This window comes from Coregonus clupeaformis, unplaced genomic scaffold (genome assembly GCF_020615455.1).
Source record: "Coregonus clupeaformis isolate EN_2021a unplaced genomic scaffold, ASM2061545v1 scaf0477, whole genome shotgun sequence".
In the NCBI taxonomy this organism is placed as follows: domain Eukaryota; kingdom Metazoa; phylum Chordata; class Actinopteri; order Salmoniformes; family Salmonidae; genus Coregonus; species Coregonus clupeaformis.
Genome location: NW_025533932.1, coordinates 215,460 through 232,521, shown reverse-complemented (window position 1 = coordinate 232,521; position 17,062 = coordinate 215,460). Strand labels below are relative to the sequence as shown.

Here is a 17,062-nt window from a genome sequence, read left to right as displayed (position 1 = left end):
CCATGGACATGGGCAGATAGCACCTCAATGCTTCTTATGGTCATCTGTTATACTGTTATACCATGCAACATGAAGAGATGGGTGATTACGACAAAAGCTAGGATTACCGAAACCTGAATCCTGCTTTAATAAATTATGTATTTACAAACGTAAGAAAAAGAGCTTTGCCTTCTCTCCTCATTTGAACTTTTGAACTGCTCCTAGTCTCTTAGTCTCTAGAAGCACAAGCTGTCTCATCCTACAGCATACAGTGAGGAAACTTCTCAGCTGAATTTATTCATCTGTCAAGGAACATCACCATCAAGACTTGGGAAGAAAACTAAACTGTGCTTCCTAGGGTCGCTAAGTTTAGATCCCATTGATGGATAGTGACCATAAACCTCAATATAATTGTAACACTTTATTTGGATAGTCCATCTGTAGATGCTCTACAGACTATCTACAGACTATCAGTAACATTTCAACTAACTATCTACTAACCCTAGCCCAAACATTAACCCTTATCCTAACACTAAACTTAACCCTAACCGTAACCTTTGCAAGCAGTGGCTTATCAACAGATAGTTGGTTGATAGTATGACCATCTGTAGAGCGTCTACAGATGAACTATTCAAATAAAGTGTGACCAATATGATTGATGTTTACAATAGCTTTCTGAGAGCATAGTGAGCTTCTTACTCACTTGGCTCCACTTCAAAGACTAGAATGTTCTGTCCCTTTCACTGACATAGTCTGTAACATATGCAGGCACACACACACACACACACACACACACACACAGACACACACACACACACTGAGGTTATTCATACCTGATAACTCTGTGGCAATAACTCCAGAACTTTCTCATGAATGCTCTGAAAACAGTTCGGGTTTAAACACTGACAGTAAAATAGCAATGAATAATTTTATGAAAGATGAAAGACAGAACAAACAGCACATTTGAACTTCATTCTTATTAATTCAGATTCATATTGTCAAGAGCCAGGGGGCAAAGGAGCCGGGGGCAGGGGGGACATGTCCTCCCAGAGTAAGGCTCCAGAGCTGCAGGCCCCCAGAACTCCAGAGATGCAGAGCTGCAGCCTGGAGGAGTCAGTGTGATGACATTACTAACACCAGGCCCTCTCTGTTACTCTGTAACAGACCTGCATGGCTTCTGTCCTGCCTGCAGCTACAGAGACACAGAGAGGAGAGGAAACAGAGGGAAAGAGAACAGAGAGAGGAAGCGAGAACCGAGGGAGAGAAAGAGAAAGAGAGAGAGAATAATTGGGAAAAAAGAGAGAGAACAGAAGAGATAGGTTACCAATGACATAGAGATTATCCATGCATCCAGAGCCCCACGAAGCACTCTAGCATAGGGTTGTGGCGGTCATTAAATTTTGTCAGCAGGTGATTGTCAAGCAAATAACTGCCGGTCTCACAGTAATTGACCGTTAATTAACATAAACAAGTTTAGCATCTCCTGGCTTCCACGCATAGTCTACAAGCCACTGATGCAGACCTTTGGAACATCTACATTTAAAAAAGTATAATAAATCAATTTAATATAGCCTACACCATCACAATAAATCCATTATTTATTTTAGACAGGTCTAAAGAAACATGATATGAAGACAATGTATTCTATTTCAGACGAACAGAATAGCATACTCTGAGTTAGGCCCTGATATGGCTATGCCATATGGCTGTGGGCTACACTAGTTCATTTAGCAGACAAGATTTGCTTAGAATTCATTAGTATTCTTTTTTATTATTTTATAGTATAAAGAATACAATTGAACATAGCCTAATAAAATAGAAAGGATATTTTCTCCAAATGATTTCAAAGGAAATGCGCACATGCGGCTATTCTGTATTGAGAGGTTAACAAAGAAACTGGTCCTCTTATATGCTTAATTTAGAGTTAAATATGCATCTTTAGTTGTGATACAAACATTGGGCTATATGTTTTGATTTTTAATACATTCTAAGGCTGCATGATGGGACTCTAATGATGATTTGAAAAAAGTTGCATGAAAGACATGAGCATGTTTCTTGTTCAAGCTGCTTACACTTCGTCAGTCTCACATTCACAATATGACAAGCACTTGATAATATTCTCACCAGGCCTCGAATTTCCCGGCAGCGTCCCCCTTGTGTGGCCACAATGCCCCCTAAAAAAATCCATACCTTTGCGGCCAAAGTGGCCGTTGTGTACGGTGGCCGGGAAGTGCAAAGCAACATTACAAAGAATGAAACACTTTTACAAAGCTCGAGACAAATTTACATTTTGGAAAACAAATTTACATTTTGGAAAACAAATTTACATTTTGGAAAACAAATTTACATTTTATAAAACAAATTTACATTTTATAAAACACATTTACATTTTAGAAAACAAATTTACATTTTAGAAAACAAATTAACAAGACGCAAAACACTTTTACCAGTCCCGAAACAAATTTACAAATGACAGATTCGTCACGGAAAGGGAATGTACCATATACCGGAAGTGACGAGCGTGGTCTTTTCGTGTTTTTGTTGTGGAGTTTATAGCGTCAAAGAAGTTTATGGTGACCGCCCGAACATGGACTGCGGCCGAGGGATGTTTTGCCCGTTTTGTGGCAAACACATGAACAGCTTAACGCGGTTTTGCTTTACGTGTGGTCGGTGTTTGGAGTTTTTAAAGGACGCGGACCAGACGGAAACACCAGACATACTGCATCATTGCGTTCAATATTTTAACGAGGGTCACTCGTACGCTGTAATCGTGGACATGATGTCAAGTCTACACGGTGTAAACATCAGCTTGAGGACTCTTAAAAGTAAACTGAACGAAGCCGGGTTGTACCGCAGAAAGGATTATTCCTCGCCAAACGCCGTGAGTAACGCCATCAGATTTGAACTTCGTGGACCTGGACAACTACTCAATGGGACCTAACTATATGTGGCACGCAGATGGTTATGACAAACTTAAGCCATTCGGTTTGGCCATTTCGGGATGCATAGATGGATTTTCACGTAAAGTATTGTGGCTTCAATGTGGACCAACAAATAATAACCCAACAGTGATTGCTCACTATTTCATGTCATGTGTGCGAAACCTCGGTGTCATCCCCATGAGACTGAGGACTGATTGCGGCACTGAGAACGGCATAATGGCTGCAATTCAATGTACCCTACGCCACCATCACAGTGACTACTACTCTGGAGCGTCCAGCCACATGTACGGCTCATCTATAAATAACCAGCGTATTGAGTCCTGGTGGTCTATATTTAGAAAGGGAAGGTGAGTTGTCTTCATAAAGGGTCATTGCATCTTTTGGTCATTCGATTTTCTTCTCAGGAACGATTAATGAAAAACGAGCACAATAATTATCAATACAAATTTGTAAAGCAAATCCTGCCCGTCAGGAAAAGTAGCTGTTCCTGAAAAGCAAATCGAATGACCAAAAGATGCACAGACCATACATTTCATTATAACTAACCTTTATTATTTATAGTATAACTAAACATTTGTATCCATTTCTATAGGTCTCAGTTCTGGATGGAGTTATTTGCCGACCTTAGAGATGCCGGATACTTCAACGGGAGTCATGAGCATCAATGCCTATTGAGATATTGCTTTGGTGATGTTATTCAGAAGGACTTGGATGAGTGTGTGAGACTGTGGAACAGCCACAGGATTCGCCCTTCCAGAACAGCAGCATGTCCAGGAGGAGTGCCCAATGAACTCTACTACTTACCACACAGGTGATACATTGGTGATAATAAACAGATAAAAGCATTAATGTAACGTTTTAGCTTAAATGAAAATAAATGCAATTATGTATTCTATTTAACATAGGTTTGGCTCCAGAGACTGCGGATTTCAAAGTGAACAAGCTGAACTGGATGCCCTTCCTGAGGCTAGCCTGTCAATGACTCCTTGTGGGGACCCAAACATGCAGGAGTACTTGGACTTTGCCATGGAACACAATCAGTTACAGAAGCCAGACAACTGGGAGTCTGCATCCGAACTGTACATGAAACTAAAAGAAATGGCTCAGCTATGAAATGATCAAAAAAGGGAGGGTTTTTTGTAGTGGTGGAATACTGCTGTCTGTCTGAACACAATATTTATGAATCTGTCACCCAAAGCTTAATTGTTTTTAAGTGTGAAGTAAATTAATCAAAAATAGTAATCAGTATTTATTACACTTTTGTAGTATTGAGAGTAATGGATCTAAAACATTTTCAAAATGTTTACTGTGAGAAAAGAACATGCTCACATACAGTAACATTATAAAAACAACTTTGGCAACTGCACTTTAAAAGTGCACCTTTAATAGGGTTGGGCATCAAGAACCAATTCCTACTTGGAATAGTTAAAAATTACGATTCCATCGGAATTGTTTCTTTATTGGAATCGTTTTGGAGGATTGGGTTTCAAATCTGATCATGGGTTCCAAATTTAACATGCGCAAGTTTTGGTTTCTGTAGCGGCCAGGTGCTTGTTGTGTTGCAGCCATGGAGCACAGTAAGCGGTGCTCTAGTGTGGCTTTATTTTACATTGAAAAAGCCCCGTCAAACTGCAACCCACCTTTGAATCAAAATAAAACTTTCCTCTTATTTGTGAAATAAGCATGTGACCCGTTTCAACTCCACCACTCAAAGAATCGGAATCGAGAATCGATAAGAACCGGAATCAAAAGGAAGAATCGGAATTGGAATCAGAATTGTTAAAATCTAAATGATGCCCAACCCTAACCTTTAACAACAACAACTTTTTCAGAGTCTTAACTCTAGGGGTCATCCATCATATAGCTTAGAAACAGCCGAATCCTGGACTATTTTGAATTCCAAAGTCCATTTGTGACTTAAACAAAGTGTATGAGTCTAGGAGTGGTAATCTCAAGGAGTTTGAACATGTATTTGCCATTGGGAACGCAGAGTCCTCCAGGAACTCTATTTGAGGCAGTGGTTCCAAGCCAGATGGGGGAAGTGAAGACAGCCCAGTAGCAAACATCAAAACATCTTCCACAGACACAGCAGCCTGGCCTTCTGCAAAGAAAAACAATTCAGATACATCACTGCCATGTGTTTTCTTAACTAGTTATAAAAAACAAACTAACAAATCTTCACAATCAAGGAGATAGTCTGCCCAGTAGGCCATGGTTTGACTTTCTTTAAGTCTTCGATTACTCCCCGAAGGACTGATGTCATGTTTGAAGAGTCTCTCAAGTTCAAAAGCAGTGAGTCGCCTTTCAGAGTGGCACATGACAGGGGCCATCAAAGTAGGGTGTTGCTGTAGTGCAGTCAAAAACTCCAGGGTTGAAAGACCATCTCTGAATCTACAGAGTGAACACAAACATTGTTTCACTGCTGTGTAGTGCCAATTGAATTTAAAATTATCTAAAGAAAACTATTAAATATTCTCTTCTCTACAATTACTATCCACCTTAACATTGTTGAAAATTGATTTCAAAAACCCTATTTTTGCATTGCACATTAAACGTATAACACACAGAAACAAAAGACTGGAATGACACAGACGGATGGGTGGCTTGAGCACTCACACGATGCCTTCAGAAAGTCTACACACCCATTGCACTTTTTCACAACTTTGTTTCGTTATAGATTCAATTTAAAATAGTAATATTAATATTTTTCCTCATCAGCCTACACACAATACATCATAATGACAAAGCAAAAACAAGTTTTTAGAAATTGTAGCAAATTTAATAAAAATTAAAAACTGGAATATCACATTCGCACAAGTTAATTAACCATTTTCTCAGTACACTGTTGAAGCACCTTTGGAAGTAATTCCAGCCTGGATTCCTCGTGTATGAAGCTACAGGCTTTACACACAACATCACCACACTCTTTATATCTGATTTTCAGGGACATTTACAAGAGATACTAAAACCTCTCTGCATGTCAGGATCTTTATGAGAACTGAGGGCAGAAATAGATCCATATGTAAATGACACTGCTACAGTATGGAGCAGGTGGTTGGATAAACAGCAGCAAGTCATCAAGGGTTTGATGGGTAAAGTGAGCCTCAAACCATCACTCTGCTGCCAGATGTGCAGCAGAGGTGGATGGATCACTTTAAGGGGTAACTGGACTGATTTTCCTCTATGGAAGAGTTAGTCAGGAGGAGAAACCTAAGATCTAATTTCTGTTTTTGCTTTGTCATTATGATGTATTGTGTGTAGATTGATGAGGAAAAGGATTTAAATATATTTTAAATTGAATCTATAAAGGTGTGCAGACTTAATGAAGGCACTGTAGTTTGACACAGAATGAAGTGACATCACATATCCGTTGAAATACACTAAGGTACAAATTCTGATTAAGGACAAATTGATAACAGATATACATACTTGCATAAACCAAAGATGGGGACCATGAGGCATTTCAAACAAAAAATTCATACATAAATAAATAAAAATCTCATCACTACAAATATCATCTTACCTGTCAATTACAGATGAGTTGCGGTCAATGATATACCATTGGAGGTAGTCTGACACGATTTCTTTATTTTCTTCCACAGTAGCCACATGTCTCAGACAACCTGCTGTCTGTAACATTGTGCTGTGTCTCATCATACATTCCTGCAGAGCATCCAATGAAGCAGCATTCTCAATCTGAAAGACATGAAAATGGGCAAAAACACTCCAGTCAATAACTGTATGCACTGTATCTCCTTGCCTATTTTTTTAATAACGTACATAGCAAGGTGTAATCTTACACTATCAAAAACTAATAAATTAATTAAATATATTCCGCACGTGATATAGGAAGTAAACATTGTCTCAAAAACACTGCAGTAAGTATGAAAAACTCTGCCCTACCATACCCTTATGCTATTCTCACCTCTTGCAAATCTTTCCCTATTTCTTCATCAGTTATTAAATTATTTGTTGCTTTGAATGAAGGCTGGCCTGCAAGATAATGTACAAGATCTTCTGACAGGAAATGGGGTCTGTAACGATCCCGGCAGTCTGAGTCGGGTCCTGTCTGGTGACTAGTTTTTCTGTTCGTGATCTCCAGTTTCCCGAGGGTTCGGGAACGCTCCGGGGAGCTCTCTTGATTTCCGCACCTGCATCCCATCAGCAATCTGCACACCTGGTCCTGATCATCACCCTTCTTAGGCTCTGGCCTAACATCCAGTCCCTGCCGGATCGTTAGCCATGAACAGTACGTTTACCAGAGTATCAGTCTTTGAGCCTAGCGTTAGTTTTTGTTGTTTTTGCACCGTGTTGGTTTGTTGCTTACTTACCCCGTTTTGTTCCATCTGCAGTCACCCGTCCGGAACCTTCATCCAACCTCTGCCTGGTGGTCGGCGGCTGCCGACCCAGGATGGGATCAACCACTGCACCCCCAACAACTAATCAACGCCGCCCGCTCTGTTCCCGGATTATTCAGCATCACTCTTGAATTTGTAATAAACACTCACCTTCGTTTCAACTTACCTTGTCCTGGTCTGCTTCTGGGTTCTGGCTTAGCAACTCGTGACAGAACGATCCGGCCAGTAATGAACCCAGCGGACCTGGACTCTGTTCGCCATGCCATTACCCATCAGGAGAAGATGTTGGGCCATCATAGCACGGTACTACAGGAGATCGCGTTGTCAGTTCGGAACCTTTCTACCGGTCTGACGGAGGTCCAGAACCAACGCAAGTTTCCGGTGGAGGATCCACTACCGGTTTCACCCATCTCGCCTGCCGCTTCTGGAGCTGTGTCCTTCCGTGAGCCCAAGGTTCCGACGCCGGATAGATATGAGGGGGAGCTGGGAAGATGCCGTTCCTTCCTTATGCAGTGTGGATTAGTGTTCGATCTACAGCCCTACTCTTATGCCACAGACAAGGCTAGGATAGCCTTTGTGATTGCGTTGCTGCGTGGTCGAGCGCTGGAGTGGGCTTCAGCCGTTTGGGAACGACAAGACCCCTGCATGGCTTCATACCAGGGGTTCACGGCCGAGATGAGGAAGCTCTTCGACCATTCCGTCCGAGGAGGGGACGCAGCTAGGCGCCTGTTTTCGCTTCACCAAGGAACTCGCAGCGTGGCCGACTTCGTGATCGAGTTCAAGACGTTGGCTGTGGAGAGTGGGTGGAACGAGGAGTCTCTGCAAGCGGCCTTTTACCAGGGTCTGTCGGAGCAGCTCAAGGATGAGTTGATCTCCTATCCGGAGCCTAGTGACCTGGACAGCTTGGTAGCCTTGTCTATTCGGGTGGATAATCGAGTCCGAGAGCGAAGGAGGGAGAAGCAATGGGGTCCGTCCAATCGATCAGCTTCTCAGTTCCCAGTCGGGTCGGGTGGTGGACCAGAACACGTCGATCATTCTCCACCACAAAGGATTGGTGGAGAGGTCCTCTCTCCCGATTCTGAACCCATGCAAGTGGGGCGGCACGGGTTAACCAAGGAGGAGCGTCAACATAGACGTAAGACCAACTGCTGCCTCTACTGTGGTAGCTCGGGACATTACATCTCCACTTGTTCCCGGCGGTCGTCAAACTGCCCGGCTCGCTAAAGTTGGGAGGACTTTTAGCGAGCCAGTTTCAACCTCTCAGTACCTCTGTCAGACCCCGTTTCCCGGCTACCCTTGTGAACAGGAATCAGAGCTTAGCGATTAACGCTTTTATCGATTCAGGTGCCGATGGAAGCTTTCTTGATGCCGAGTTGGTGGAACAGCTGGGGCTTTCCAAGGAGCAATTGCCGGAAGCCATTGAAGCGACCACTCTGAACGGCAGTAGTCTGGCACGTATCACGATGAGGACTGAACCGGTTAAGATGCGGTTGTCGGGGAATCATTCTGAGATGATTTCATTCTTCATTCTGCCGTCTTCCCATGTTCCTCTGGTCCTTGGATACCCCTGGCTGAAGGAACACAATCCCACGTTCGATTGGGTGACGGGCAAGGTAACGAGTTGGAGCCTTGATTGTCATGCTAACTGTCTCAAGACTGCCTGCCCCCATTCGGTTCCCAGTCAGGTGATTGAGGCTAAACCCCCAGATTTGTCCCTGGTTCCCGAGACATATCACGATTTGGGGGAAGTTTTCAGTAAGCAGAGGGCTCTGTCACTCCCTCCCCACCGACCATATGATTGTGCCATCAACCTGTTCCCTGGAGCTGTCTACCCCAAGGGAAGGTTATACAGTATCTCCCGACCTGAACGTGAGGCTTTGGAGACCTACATCAAGGAGTCCCTAGCTGCTGGTCTCGTTCGTCCCTCGTCATCACCCCTGGGGGCAGGATTCTTCTTTGTGGGTAAGAAGGATGGCTCTCTTCGACCGTGTATTGATTATCGGGGGTTGAATGACATCACGGTCAAGAACAAGTATCCCCTGCCCTTGATGAGTTCTGCCTTCGACTCCTTACAGGGTGCTACGGTGTTCACCAAGCTAGACCTACGCAATGCGTATCACATGGTCCGGATCAGAGAGGGGGACGAGTGGTTGGACGGGTTTCAATACACCGATGGGTCACTTCGAGTATCAGGTGATGCCGTTTGGACTGACCAATGCTCCAGCGGTATTCCAGAGTATGGTGAAACGACGTCCTGAGAGATATGATCGGTCTCTTTGTGTTTGTTTACCTGGATGACATTCTGATCTTCTCGAAGGAACCTTCCGACCCACGTCCAGCATGTCCGGCAGGTTCTGCAGCGATTGTTGGAGAATCGCCTGTTCGTGAAGGCCGAGAAGTGCGAGTTTCACGCCCACACGACATCCTTTCTCGGGTACATCATCTCCAGGGGAGAGATTAGGATGGACCAGGAGAAGGTTAGAGCGGTTCTGGAATGGGCCCAGCCCGGTACGAGATTGCAGCTCCAGAGATTTTTGGGGTTTGCGAATTTCTACCGCAGATTCATCCGGGATTACAGCCGTGTGGCCGCTCCGTTAACTGCCTTGACTTCCAGTATCAGGACCTTCAAGTGGAATCCGGAGGCGGATCGAAGCGTTTCTGGATTTGAAGAGGCGATTCACCAACGCACCGATTCTCTCTCAACCGGACACGGCCCGTCAGTTCGTCGTTGAAGTGGACGCGTCTGATGTGGGAGTTGGCGCCATCCTGTCGCAGCGATGCTCCACGGACAGTAAACTCCATCCCTGCGCCTACTACTCTCGTCGCCTTTCGCCTGCGGAGAGGAATTACGATGTGGGTAACTGGGAGCTTCTCGCGGTGAAACTTGCCTTGGAGGAGTGGCGCCACTGGTTGGAGGGGGCGGAGCAACCGTTTATTGTCTGGACTGACCACAAGAATCTTGCTTACGTGCAATCGGCTAAACGTCTCAACTCCCGTCAGGCCAGGTGGGCGTTGTTTTTCGGACGATTCAAGTTTTCCCTGACGTTCCGACCTGGATCTAAGAACGGCAAGGCGGACGCCTTGTCCCGGATGTTCTCCAAGACGGAGGAGAGTGGGTCCAAGACCGAGACAATTCTCCCCCGGAACTGCGTCGTGGGAGCAGTTATGTGGAAGATTGAGGAGGAGGTGCTGGCGGCCCTTCGGACTCAGCCCGGTCCCGTAACGGTCCACCCGGTCGGTTGTTTGTGCCTGAGTCGGTTCGTCCTGCTGTCCTCAAATGGTCCCACGCCAGCAAGATGGCTTGTCACCCTGGCGTGGCTCGGACAATGGCGTTTCTTCGCAGACGTTTTTGGTGGCCTGCCATGGCCGAGGATACTCGGGGTTTTGTTGCTGCCTGTCCAGTGTGTGCGCAGAATAAGAGTACCAATCGGCCCAGCTCTGGACTACTTCACCCCCTTCCTATTCCCCGGCGACCATGGTCGCATCTGGCCCTGGACTTCGTCACTGGGTTGCCCGCTTCTGAGGGGAACACGGTCGTTCTGACTATCGTGGACAGATTCAGCAAGTTCGCCCACTTTGTGCCAATTGCCAAGCTTCCCTCTGCCTCGGAGACGTCCGAGATCCTGGTTAGGGAGGTTTTCAGGGTCCACGGTTTGCCCAGTGATATCGTTTCCGACCGTGGCCCTCAGTTTACCTCTGCTGTCTGGAAGTCCTTCTGTTTGGCCATTGGAGCTACAGTCAGTCTCACATCTGGTTTTCACCCCCAATCCAATGGTCAGGCGGAGAGAGCCAACCAGAAGATGGAATCCACGCTACGCTGTCTGGTCTCTTCCAACCCCACCTCCTGGGTCTCTCAGTTGCCTTGGGTTGAGTATGCCCACAATACTCTCCCTACATCTGCCACTGGGATGTCTCCCTTCCAGTGCCTGTATGGCTACCAACCTCCCCTGTTCCCTTCTCAGGAGAAGGAGCTCTCAGTGCCTTCTGTTCAGGCCCATATTCGTCGTTGCCACCGGACCTGGCATCGGGCCAGAAAGGCACTCCTTAGAGTTTCGGACCGGTATCAGCTCCAGGCGAATCGTCGCCGGATCCCGCTCCCACCTATACCATCGGAGATAGGGTTTGGTTGGCCACACGGGATCTTCCGTTACGGACTGAGTCTAGGAAGTTGTTACCGAAGTTCATTGGTCCGTTTGTGGTGGAGAAGGTGATCAATCCAGTGGCAGTTCGACTCAAACTACCGAGGACGCTCAGAGTCCATCCCACCTTTCATGTCTCCTGCCTCAAGCCTGTCTTCCTCAGTCCTCTGTTGCCTCCTCCGCCTCCTCCTCCTCCTCCTCGGATGATCGGAGGTGGTCCTGCCTACACGGTGCGTCGCATCATGGATTCCAGACGGCGGGGCCGGGGTTTCCAGTATCTCGTGGACTGGGAGGGGTATGGTCCTGAAGAGAGGAGTTGGATTCCGCGGCGACAGGTCCTAGATGCTGACCTCATCAGTGACTTCTACCGCCTCCATCCTGGCGCTCCGGGAGTCCGCCCGGTGGCGTTCGGTCGGAGGGGGGGTACTGTAACGATCCCGGCAGTCTGAGTCGGGTCCTGTCTGGTGACTAGTTTTTCTGTTCGTGATCTCCAGTTTCCCGAGGGTTCGGGAAACGCTCCGGGGAGCTCTCTTGATTTCCGCACCTGCATCCCATCAGCAATCTGCACACCTGGTCCTGATCATCACCCTTCTTAGGCTCTGGCCTAACATCCAGTCCCTGCCGGATCGTTAGCCATGAACAGTAGGTTTACCAGAGTATCAGTCTTTGAGCCTAGCGTTAGTTTTTGTTGTTTTTGCACCGTGTTGGTTTGTTGCTTACTTACCCCCGTTTTGTTCCATCTGCAGTCACCCGTCCGGAACCTTCATCCAACCTCTGCCTGGTGGTCGGCGGCTGCCGACCCAGGATGGGATCAACCACTGCACCCCCAACAACTAATCAACGCCGCCCGCTCTGTTCCCCGGATTATTCAGCATCACTCTTGAATTTGTAATAAACACTCACCTTCGTTTCAACTTACCTTGTCCTGGTCTGCTTCTGGGTTCTGGCTTAGCAACTCGTGACAGGGTCCTGGACCTCCATGCACAACTGACACAGCAATCATCTTTCCTGCCAAGTAGTATTCATCCTCCCTAACAGCTGTGAATGAATTCATATTGCAAAATTAAAACAATGCATTACTGTATATACTGTAATATGCAAGCATATGTCATGTGATATATCTGGTCAATGAGCATTAACCAACCATTAGTAGCCTATAGTACACATCCAACCAATATGCATACCCTTTGCATTGTAGACCAAGAACCGATGTCCTTCTGGTCCATCAAAAATGGGCCGGTCTTTTAGGTGTTTCATCAGTAGAGTTAAAAACTCTCGTCTTGGACCACCAGTGTCAATTCCCTCTTCCAGAACACCAGTATCATCAGTAAATTTCACCAGCATGTCACAGGTTTCAGAATATGTTGTACGCTTGAAACCTCTGACTGCCCCATCCCAAACATTATCCCTTGAGATGTAAAACCGGCTGACTTTTTTATGATCAATAGGAAGAGACAGGTTTGCTACGATGTCAGGTAATGCAATGTCCGTCTCCTCCCTGTAATGACAAAAAGTTAATTCATTTGTGGATATTCCAGATATACAAGAACTATTGTACAGTGAAAAAACTGGAGTGCTATAGTCAAAAGCATATTACATTGCTGTGTGTTGGAAATTCTTCACATTGACAGCAACCGGCTCTTCGTCCTCCTGCTCAACATTTGGTGAATACAGGTCTGTGTATTTACTGTTGGGAAATTGCCATTTCCATGTTAAAACATCTTACAAACAAAAATGTCTTCCCCATGTAATCAGTTCAATACATTTAAATTATGTCAGTCATTATCTTTTCTTTTTTTTTTTTACTTACCTGTAGCAAGACATTTTCTCTGGATTTGCTTCCGGTGGATCCAGATCCTCAGCATCAGATATTACTATCTGAAAAAAAGATTAAAATGTCTGAAACAACAACACTGAAAGCAAGAAATGTCATGCTGCCACACTCTGCCTTATTACCTGTCCAGGCTGAATTGTTGATTGTCCTGGTGCATCTCTGAAACATGATAAAACATATTAAAATGATTAGCTCCATGATAAAGGCTATAATGTAGCTTTGAGTAGCATGTAGTAGTAGAGGGAACAGAAAGATGTATTAAAAAAAAAGATTATTTTGAGAACATGTGGATAGGAGCGTTTCCTGGACTCAAATCTGAGTTAGTTTGAGTTTCTTTTTTAAAGGAAAAGGTATAAAATAAAAGAAAGCTCAAACTACTATTTTTTAACTATTAAAATGCTTGTATTGCAAGTGGCCAAGCCATACAGAACCAATTTAAAAGAACTTTAATGCGTTTTTGCATCTAGCCTTCGTCAGCGAGTCAAACAGATGAAATGAGAGACAATGGGTCTTTTCTAGTGTCCAAGGTGTTCTGGGCTAGAGTAGGTGTTGTAGACATCTTAAAACCAGTAGGTGTCCTTCAGGCCTACAATAGTCAAATCATGTAAACATTATGTATATGGATGTGTCCCATGTTTCCTATTGGTGGATTACCACTAGAAAAAACCCAGTGTCTCTCATTACATCTATTTGACTCCCTGACAAAGGCTAGATGCCGAAACGTGTTGGAGTTCTTTAAGTTGGTTCTGGATGACCGTGCCACTTCAGTAAAGGCCTATAGTACCTATGCAGGATCGACAGTGATGTGGGACATATGAATGGACAGTGGATACCCCCCACTTCATTCTCACGTGTTTTTTTTAATGGTTTGGTTAATTTTTGTTTATTCAACTGCAAGAGCAACTGTATTTCAGTGGGTTTATTCTGTAAAGCTCTGCTCACACAGGCAGCTGTGGGTCCTTTAGGTAGGGGAGCGAGGGGGCACCGCAGTCAGTTACAGAAACAGCTGATAGCATGTAGCAACGTTGAGCTTATGTGCAGCAATATAAATGTATGTATAATGTGTATGTGAATAAGTAGTGAAATATCTGCTAGTAGTTTTATCAGTTTTGTGAGTTAAATAAAAAAAAAGGTGAAATTGCACTTTACCTGGTAGTGAAAGCACTGTAGCCCAACAAAATATGAATTATTATTGCACGTGTGAAAATTCCTTTGTGTCCAAGTGTGCAACACCTACCTTTCATCGTCCAGCTTGTGTTTGGGAGTACTTCGATTTTGTGGTTCAAAAACCTGAGAGGAAACGGATAAAATGATCAACAACTTTCAACAGGTTCCATTATTTTTCCATTACCACATACAGTATATATCAATGCTGAATGGTTGTCTGTGTTACTGTATAATAGTTACTGCAAAATAATCAAAACAAGCCTTTTTCCACTAAAATATTGACCAGGACATTGATTTTATGCTTAAAATCCAATGTACATCTAATTAATAAATTATATGAAAATGAATAAATACAAACATACATAAACATTGTAAAAAAGAGAAATAACTGATGTACCAAAGCGTCAGCACGATTGAGTTCAGCTGTGCTCCTTGTTGTGATGACAATTTCAGAATCAGAGTCTGAGGTATCATCCACTGAAAAAAATAATTCAAACAACCATTATCTATCCTCCAGCAGAGTATCTAAATATGTAAAAATATTGAATCATGAGATCCACTAACCTCTTTTATAGTGTTTTTCTAGGCAAATGAAAAAAGTGATCCTGGAATATGCCTTTCCTATTTCCTTTTTATATTCTGCCAATTTGAATGGCCTTTCTGACCCAGGCACATGAACCACCTCTGAGCAGTCTGGATACAAAAGGACATAAGGTCCTTCGTGCATGTCCTTGTTAAATGTTGTCATTTTCTGGACAGCTTGTTTCAGTAGATCAGGTGCTGCTACCTCTGGGTCTGTAAATAACTGTAGTGTTTTCCCTCTTAGAGGTTTTAAATCAGTTCCACTTGGCACCATCAATCCTACGTTTATCTAGTAAAATAACAAAGATATAATTAATGTATACATAGGTAAAATAAATACACACAAATACATATAGAGCATTGCAAAATTGTATAGGACGGTCAGTACACCTTACCTGGACGTGTTTTCTTTCTTTAGGCCTATATCTTCCTTTTGGCCCATAGTTAAAAGACTGTCGTTCTTTTGATTTCGAGCTTCTGTACTCCATGAACTGTTTGTATGATGGGCATGGTTGTTCTGCAGAAATGGACAGAGTTCCGAAACAGAAAGTTAGAAGCCGCTCAAAAAATCATTAGCGTTACTGTCCTTAGATAGCTAGCGTTTTGGTTTTGCTAAACTTACTTTGCATAGCACTGTCCGGCTGTCGAGACGTCCCCTGTGTTTCCAATGTTTCCGTCTTGTCCGCGTCCTTTAAAAACTCCAAACACCGACCACACGTAAAGCAAAACCGCGTTAAGCTGTTCATGTGTTTGCCACAAAACGGGCAAAACATCCCTCGGCCGCAGTCCATGTTCGGGCGGTCACCATAAACTTCTTTGACGCCATAAACTCCACAACAAAAACACGAAAAGACCACGCTCGTCACTTCCGGTATATGGTACATTCCCTTTCCGTGACGAATCTGTCGTTTGTAAATTTGTTTCGGGACTGGTAAAAGTGTTTTGCGTCTTGTTAATTTGTTTTCTAAAATGTAAATTTGTTTTATAAAATGTAAATTTGTTTTATAAAATGTAAATTTGTTTTATAAAATGTAAATTTGTTTTCCAAAATGTAAATTTGTTTTCCAAAATGTAAATTTGTTTTCCAAAATGTAAATTTGTTTTATAAAATGTAAATTTGTTTTATAAAATGTAAATTTGTTTTCCAAAATGTAAATTTGTCTCGAGCTTTGTAAAAGTGTTTCATTCTTTGTAATGTTGCTTTGCACTTCCCGGCCACCGTAGTTGTGCCCTTAAGCTGAATATAATAATTATAATTCCCTTCTCCCGGCTGTCGTGCTCCGAAGCGCCTCTCACTCACATGGCTCTCTCAGATATCTCGATTCTTATTAGCCAATGCCCGTCACGTGATCGGGTCCTTCTCACAGGCATTTCAGCTAAGAAGTAGGCTACAAGTGAATGACGACAGACACATCGGGGACGCAACTGCGCGTGTCCCTCTTATCGAATTCCGAGGCGCATATTGAAGATGTTACAACTGTCCACATTTAGCCTACTTTTCGTCAGCTAACAAGATGAGTAGGCCTAACGAACAGCAAAAGCACTAGCCTATGTCAATCTACTATCTATCCCCCATAGTACAAAAGTTGACCAGAAAGTGCAAGAAGTGCAAGAAATACGTATTCAAAACATAGTCTGGGACCGTTGTAGGATGCGATAGATCCCAAATTAATACAACCACTCACATCAAAAAACCTTTTAAAAGCAATGAGGCTGATGCAACAGATCAGAACGTTTAGCTTAAAATGTTGATAAACTATTAGGCTATTTCTTCACATTATAAGCACAGCAATGTGCACAAGGCAGTAGTCTATAAGCATGAATGTTCCAAAATGCAATCAATTAGCAGGAAAACACTGTTCTCGAAAGTGACTGCAAATGTGATTATGCATGTAATGCTTTCTTATAAAGGTGCATTTTTATGGTGAAAATTATCTTCCCCAAACTTAAAACCCACGCGCAGCCTGTGTATGCCAGTTATTTGGCCACTTTAGTTGCGATACAAACCTTATCAAAACATATAGGCCTATGGGCTAGGCTACATGAGGTGTGCGACTATGA

The 17,062-nt window shown here is 43.8% G+C and overlaps 2 protein-coding genes across 3 annotated transcripts; one reads left to right on the top strand and one right to left on the bottom strand.

Moving 5' to 3' along the window:
• Positions 1-2,397: 2,397 nt before the first annotated feature.
• Positions 2,398-4,163, top strand: LOC121533937. The gene is made up of 3 exons (XM_041840301.2): positions 2,398-3,268; positions 3,514-3,732; positions 3,827-4,163. Exons 1-3 carry the CDS (start codon positions 2,910-2,912, stop codon positions 4,032-4,034), a joined length of 786 nt encoding a protein of 261 aa, XP_041696235.1. The 5' UTR covers positions 2,398-2,909; the 3' UTR covers positions 4,035-4,163.
• LOC121533936 lies at positions 4,158-15,946 on the bottom strand. 2 transcript variants are annotated; one of them, XM_045215592.1, is made up of 14 exons: positions 15,624-15,946; positions 15,397-15,518; positions 14,984-15,290; positions 14,817-14,896; positions 14,490-14,542; positions 13,375-13,411; positions 13,229-13,296; positions 13,016-13,105; positions 12,603-12,916; positions 12,385-12,456; positions 6,847-6,953; positions 6,445-6,617; positions 5,098-5,312; positions 4,158-5,022 (listed from the first exon to the last, which is right to left on the bottom strand). In XM_045215592.1, exons 1-14 carry the CDS (start codon positions 15,883-15,885, stop codon positions 4,787-4,789), a joined length of 2,136 nt encoding a protein of 711 aa, XP_045071527.1. In that variant the 5' UTR covers positions 15,886-15,946; the 3' UTR covers positions 4,158-4,786. The 2 variants fall into 2 exon arrangements, with proteins under 2 accessions (XP_045071527.1, XP_045071528.1); XM_045215593.1 differs by lacking the exon at positions 6,847-6,953 and having other exon boundaries at positions 12,338-12,456; positions 15,624-15,945.
• Between the last annotated feature and the right edge of the window lie 1,116 nt (positions 15,947-17,062).

What these genes read in the sequence shown, in the direction of transcription:
- LOC121533937 (XM_041840301.2), top strand. Translation starts at nt 2,910, where the DNA reads ATGGGACCTAACTATATGTGGCACGCAGATGGTTATGACAAACTTAAG. An exon ending in TCTATATTTAGAAAGGGAAG is followed by an intron (nt 3,269 to 3,513) that starts GTGAGTTGTCTT and finishes CCATTTCTATAG; the next exon opens with GTCTCAGTTCTGGATGGAGT. An exon ending in CTCTACTACTTACCACACAG is followed by an intron (nt 3,733 to 3,826) that starts GTGATACATTGG and finishes TATTTAACATAG; the next exon opens with GTTTGGCTCCAGAGACTGCG.
- LOC121533936 (XM_045215592.1), bottom strand. Translation starts at nt 15,885, where the DNA reads ATGTACCATATACCGGAAGTGACGAGCGTGGTCTTTTCGTGTTTTTGT. An exon ending in TCAATCGTGCTGACGCTTTG is followed by an intron (nt 14,543 to 14,816) that starts GTACATCAGTTA and finishes GTTTCCTCTCAG; the next exon opens with GTTTTTGAACCACAAAATCG. An exon ending in AATTTCCAACACACAGCAAT is followed by an intron (nt 12,917 to 13,015) that starts GTAATATGCTTT and finishes TTGTCATTACAG; the next exon opens with GGAGGAGACGGACATTGCAT.